Raw genomic sequence first — 6,493 nt, 5'->3', positions numbered from 1 at the left:
GAAAAATACACAGCAATGGTACACAAACTGGATGTAAACAAAAGGAATAATCATACTGCAAATCTGCCACAAATATTTTGATTTCCACTGATTGAATTGATTGAAGGAAGCAACAGGTTGATCTCTACTTCAGTTTACATACCTTTCTGCTGTGTTCCTGTGCTGTGTGATCTATGATGGGCTGTATCACTGTGTGGCAGTGGCCAATAGCTCTGGGTGAACATGCTGACCCCTGGCACTCACCAGAGGTGGGCACTGATGCACAAAGAGCGAGGCAGGAGCAGCCCTGGGGAGCTCAGGGGGTGCAGAGCCCCCTTCCCACGCCAGCCCTGCGTGTCCTCTGTGCCCCACTGCCTGCAAGGACAGCATTCCCTGCTCTGTGGGACTGCTCTGCTGGCCTGCTTTGACCTGGTGATGAGCTTGGCTTTGCCCAGTGCACTCTGGCTCAGTAAAACACCCAGGTAACAGGCTTTGCTCTGCATCAGGGGAACAGTGAGAGGAGGAAGGAATGGAGGAGGCAACTTGCTAAGAGCAGACTACAGCCCCTATTCATCTTCCCTCTATGCTTCTGTTCGGAGTGGAGTTGGAGGATCTGGGATGAAGGAATGAAGTTGAGACTGGGATGGAAGGATAGGGGAGGCAGCAGGTTGTAGTTTTTCATTGGTTTCTTATCATCCTATTTTACTTTCAAAGGCAATAAATTAGATTCCTTTTCCCCATATGTCGACTCTGTTTTGTCTGTGAGAATGATGGGCAAGTGATCTCCCTGCCTTTGTCTCAGTCCCTGAGTTTTCCATCCTGTCTTTCACCCCTGAGCTGCCTGTGCAGGAGACAGAAGGAACAGCTGGGTGGTGTCTGGCTGCTCCCTAAGCCAACCCACCACAGCAGGTGAAACATGAAACAGTTCCAGCAGGAACACAGCAGAACCTGAACTGGTCACTTCTGTCTCCAGATCAGGTCCAGAGGCAGATCTTAAGCAGCTCTTCTGGACACAACTCTCCAGTGAAAGGCCTTGAAAGGACAGGAACAAGCACAGCTCCCTTCTTCCCCTGCTGCTGCTCAGCAACTTCATCCTTGAACCTGACAGTCCCAAGCACTTTCACAGCAAAGCCCTGGAAGATCCATCTTATTCCCTACATCCAGTGCAACATCATCCCTGACAACCTCTTATGCCACAAGAATCAGCAGGCACAACCCAGCACCTTGCATGTGTTACCACACAAACCACCACAGCCCCAGCAAACCACACTGCACATCCCTTCTTCCACTGCTCTGCAGTCCCTGACAGTGTGACACCCAGCCCAGGGACACTGCCCTGTGCACCAGCCCCACTCAGCTGGCACTGCAGGGGACAGGGTGTCCATCAGCACAGTCCCACTGCCCAGCCCATGGGGACAGATGCAGGATGTGCCCAGCTTGGAGAAGCTGTGACATGAGAGATGTCAGAAGTCAATGGGAATGGCTGCCCAGTGCTGCCACGGTATGGAAAACTGCTTTGGGTCACATTCTATGTGTTGAGGATTGCCAAAAAACTAAAAAACAAAAAACAAAAAAAACAAAAAAAACAAAACAAAACAAAAAAAAAAAAAAACAGTTAGGTGGATGTGATATGAATCTTCATGTAACTGCTAGTGCTCTTACTCCACAGAAAACATTGCTATCATCTTTGTGAAGACAGAAAATGCTGGTGGTGCATTTCCTGTAGCCATAGAGCTTTTTGCTGGGCTTTCATTTTTCATGGATTCACCTGAGCATCTGATGAGATCTCCTTGCTTACAGTGGCTCTGATGAGCAAGGCCAAATGGGACAGGTCCTTTACTCACCCAAAAGGCATGGGCAGTCAATGCCCTACAGAGCTTAAATCAATTTGCCTTTAAGAAACCTCACAACTTTTAGGATCTAAATTAATTTCAAAGCTTTAGGGCACTGCAGTATGCAAGAAATTCAGCATGGTGCCAACCTTGAAAGCCTTCACCTGGTCAGCACATGAGATTGGAACCTTGGCAAAGGGACTTCTCCCAGTATTTACGAATTTTCCTCCATATGCTTCACCTTCTTCCTGTACAAAATTGCACCTTTACTTTCCTCGTCTCATCTCACATGCCCCAATAAGCGTATCTTCACTTACTCTTAAGTGAAGAGTAAAATTAACATAGACTTCAATGCCTGTGAAGGATCAATATAACCCCATTTCCTTGCATCTTGGTTGAACTTTGCAACTCCTAGAATCAGAAAATAAAAAGGACAGTGAGTGTCCTGACCATTCTCTGCTGAGCACAGCCAGGGCTTTGCATAATTGTTATAGATGATGAAAGGACAAGAAGAACCCAGGTGCTGAAGCCTGACACTGAACAAACAGGGCTCAGTCTCACAAGCACAACACTCTCCACTGCAGAAAAACATCTCCACTGTTTGTGTCTCCCAACACAGCCCCCCTGAAGCAACATGCAAATAGTCAAGAGTGACACTGGCCCCGGGTAAGGGGATACCCAGCACATTTACATCCCTGCACCTGCCCTGCTCCCAGCAGCAGCTCCACCAAAATCCCCCCCAGCAGCAGCAGCAGCAGCAGCAGCAGCAGCAGCAGCAGCAGCAGCTCTATAAAGCTCCTCTTGCCATCCCTGACACTCCAGCAGCAGCAGCCACTGACCTGCCTCAGGCACTGCTGCCACAGCCCCCTTGGCCAGCACAGCTCTGCTCCCCAGCTCCAGCATGGAAGCTTGTCACTCTCCACAGCAATCCAATGTCACTTCATCTGGGGCCATAATTTTGGCCATCATCAGCCTGGAGGCATTTGCTGGCATGTGGATAAATGCTTTCATCATTAGTGTGATTTGCATTGGCTGGGTCAGAAAGAAAACCCTGAACTCTAATGAGAAGATCTTGCTGCCTCTCAGCTTCTCCAGGATTTCCTTTTTGTGTTTCTCATGGGTATACAGCTTCCTTTATATAATGTATCCCAATTACCTGCATGTTCACACCATACTTCAACTGCTTATATCATTTGCAACCTTTTTTAATTATTCTAACTTGTGGGTTTCTGCCTGTCTTTGTGGTTTTTATTGCATAAAAATTGCCAATTTCAGGAACAGCTTCTTCAACTACCTGAAAGTAAAAATTGACAGGATGGTGCCATGGCTCTTGTTGGGATCTGGGGTTTCAGCCTTGGCTATGGGCATCATTACCTATGACCTCAATAAAATTGTGCAGAGTAACAACCTCAATTTCACATGCCCTGGAAATTTTAGGGAAGCAATTATCCGAATAGAAAAACATTTTTTCCCTTCTTTCTTTCTTGCTGGGTTTGGATATACTTCTACATTCATGGCAGTCATCTTTTCTGCTGTCTTCCTCCTCTTTTCTCTCTGGAGACACAAACACAAGATGCAGACAAACTCCATGAAGGACCTCAGCGTGGAAGCCCACATCAGAGCCATGAAATCTATTCTCTCCTTCTTAGTGATGTACAGCATCAACTTTGTATGTTTGGTCTTGACAATATTTTATACCATGACAAATGAAAATATTGTGACACTTCTTATCTACATCTATCTGTATGCTTTTCCAGGTGTTCATTCTCTTATTCTGATTTTCAGCAATCCCAAACTGGAAAAGGCACTTGTTACAGATTCTCTCCTGTGTGAAATGTGAGATTTTCATGAAGTAGGAGCTGAGAGAAAAGCTGGAGCCCATGTAAATTGTTGGTCTTTCACTGTAGAAAAAAAGTAATTTAATTTCTAATGCAGCTTTCCAGGCAGTGTAGATGATACAGATGTTCACTCATCAATCATCTAAGTTAAGAAAAATATCATTCATATCTATTGAATTAAATTACTTTGAGTTAAATACATTAATATTGTATTTAGATTTAGCTATATCTTTGAGATACATTTTTGTTATTAATAAAGTCATTCATATCTGATTTTAGGAAGGATGCCTAACTCTCTGTGTGGTGAAGGGATTAATGTGGACATGAGAGTCTGCTGCTGGGGTGATGGATTATCAGGCAGAGGCCCTTTAGCTCTGCCTGAGCCCAGAGCAAGAGGGAGTGATGCTAATTAAGTGTTCAGCCCCTGCCCAAGGCTCACAGCCTTTGCAATCAGAACCCTTGGGGTCCCTCATTTCCAGGTCAGCTGGCTGCCCACCACCATCTACCATGGCAGCAATAGGGTATTTGGACTGCAGCCTCAGCTGCACTTCTCCCAAAAGTATAGATTTGGCATTTGAAATCCTCCCTGGCAGAGGATGAGAATATGAACCCACTGTGCACACAGGACATCAGGATTCATTCTCTCCCCTTCCCAAAGCAGGGAACACCTCTTTGTTAAGATTTTCTCTTGAACTCTTTCAGACTGTACTCTGAGTAAATTCTGTTCATGGGTTAAACAGATGGTAAAGTTGACCTTAACGAATTACTCATATATTTTTTTGGTGTTGATGTGGTTATTTTTTGTTCACATATATTTAGAACAAATCTAGTGAGTGTGTTTATGAATGGTAAATCCAAATTTGTATTTCTACAATAAAATACATTGTCTGTGATTCTGTATTTCTGTGCATGACCTTATTGAACATGACAAGTCTTCCATAGATTGTGATAATCTGAAAACCAGATGAGCTGCACCCAGACCCTTTGATCTCTGAAGAGAGGCAAGGGATTTATTTTCTGCCAAATTTCCATTCTCTTAACGTAACGGAAAAATACACAGCAATGGTACACAAACTGGATGTAAACAAAAGGAATAATCATACTGCAAATCTGCCACAAATATTTTGATTTTCACTGATTGAATTGATTGAAGGAAGCAACAGGTTGATCTCTACTTCAGTTTACATATCTTTCTGCTGTGTTCCTGTGCTGTGTGATCTATGATGGGCTGTATCACTGTGTGGCAGTGGCCAATAGCTCTGGGTGAACATGCTGACCCCTGGCACTCACCAGAGGTGGGCACTGATGCACAAAGAGCGAGGCAGGAGCAGCCCTGGGGAGCTCAGGGGGTGCAGAGCCCCCTTCCCACGCCAGCCCTGCGTGTCCTCTGTGCCCCACTGCCTGCAAGGACAGCATTCCCTGCTCTGTGGGACTGCTCTGCTGGCCTGCTTTGACCTGGTGATGAGCTTGGCTTTGCCCAGTGCACTCTGGCTCAGTAAAACACCCAGGTAACAGGCTTTGCTCTGCATCAGGGGAACAGTGAGAGGAGGAAGGAATGGAGGAGGCAACTTGCTAAGAGCTGACTACAGCCCCTATTCATCTTCCCTCTATGCTTCTGTTCGGAGTGGAGTTGGAGGATCTGGGGATGAAGGAATGAAGTTGAGCCTGGGATGGAAGGATGGTGGAGGCAGCAGGTTGTAGTTTTTCATTGGTTTCTTATCATCCTATTTTACTTTCAAAGGCAATAAATTAGATTCCTTTTCCCCATATGTCAACTCTGTTTTGTCTGTGAGAATGATGGGCAAGTGATCTCCCTGCCTTTGTCTAGGTCCCTGAGTTTTCCATCCTGTCTTTCACCCCTGAGCTGCCTGTGCAGGAGACAGAAGGAACAGCTGGGTGGGTGTCTGGCTGCTCCCTAAGGCCAACCCCCCACAGCAGGTGAAACATGAAACAGTTCCAGCAGGAACACAGCAGAACCTGAACTGGTCACTTCTGTCTCCAGATCAGGTCCAGAGGCAGATCTTAAGCAGCTCTTCTGGACACAACTCTCCAGGGAAAGGCCTTGAAAGGACAGGAACAAGCACAGCTCCCTTCTTCCCCTGCTGCTGCTCAGCAACTTCATCCTTGAACCTGACAGTCCCAAGCACTTTCACAGCAAAGCCCTGGAAGATCCATCTTATTCCCTACATCCAGTGCAACATCATCCCTGACAACCTCCCATGCCACAAGACTCAGCAGGCACAACCCAGCACCTTGCATGTGTTACCACACAAACCACCACAGCCCCAGCAAACCACACTGCACATCCCTTCTTCCACTGCTCTGCAGTCCCTGACAGTGTGACACCCAGCCCAGGGACACTGCCCTGTGCACCAGCCCCACTCAGCTGGCACTGCAGGGGACAGGGTGTCCATCAGCACAGCCCCACTGCCCAGCCCATGGGGACAGATGCAGGATGTGCCCAGCTTGGAGAAGCTGTGACATGAGAGATGTCAGAAGTCAATGGGAATGGCTGCCCAGTGCTGGCACAGTAGGGAAAACTGCTTTGGGTCACATTCTATGTGTTGAGGATTGCCGAAAAACAAAAAAAAAAAACAAACAAAAAAAAAAAAACAGTTAGGAGGATGTGATATGAATCTTCATGTAACTGCTAGTGCTTTTACCCCACAGAAAACATTGCTATCATCTTTGTGAAGACAGAAGATGCTGGTGGTGCATTTCCTGTAGCCATAGAGCTTTTTGCTGGGCTTTCATTTTTCATGGATTCACCTGAGCATCTGATGAGATCTCCTTGCTTACAGTGGTTCTGATGAGCAAGGCCAAATGGGACAGGTCCTTTACTCA

The 6,493-nt window shown here is 46.4% G+C and overlaps 1 protein-coding gene across 1 annotated transcript; it reads left to right on the top strand.

The window, feature by feature from the left end:
• Positions 1-2,712: 2,712 nt before the first annotated feature.
• Positions 2,713-3,651, top strand: LOC130251341 (taste receptor type 2 member 9-like). Its single transcript, XM_056487891.1, has one exon. It carries the CDS (start codon positions 2,713-2,715, stop codon positions 3,649-3,651), a length of 939 nt encoding a protein of 312 aa, XP_056343866.1.
• Positions 3,652-6,493: the final 2,842 nt, after the last annotated feature.

This window comes from Oenanthe melanoleuca, chromosome 3, assembly GCF_029582105.1.
Source record: "Oenanthe melanoleuca isolate GR-GAL-2019-014 chromosome 3, OMel1.0, whole genome shotgun sequence".
NCBI lineage: Eukaryota > Metazoa > Chordata > Aves > Passeriformes > Muscicapidae > Oenanthe > Oenanthe melanoleuca.
This window is presented reverse-complemented; position numbering and strand designations above follow the sequence as displayed.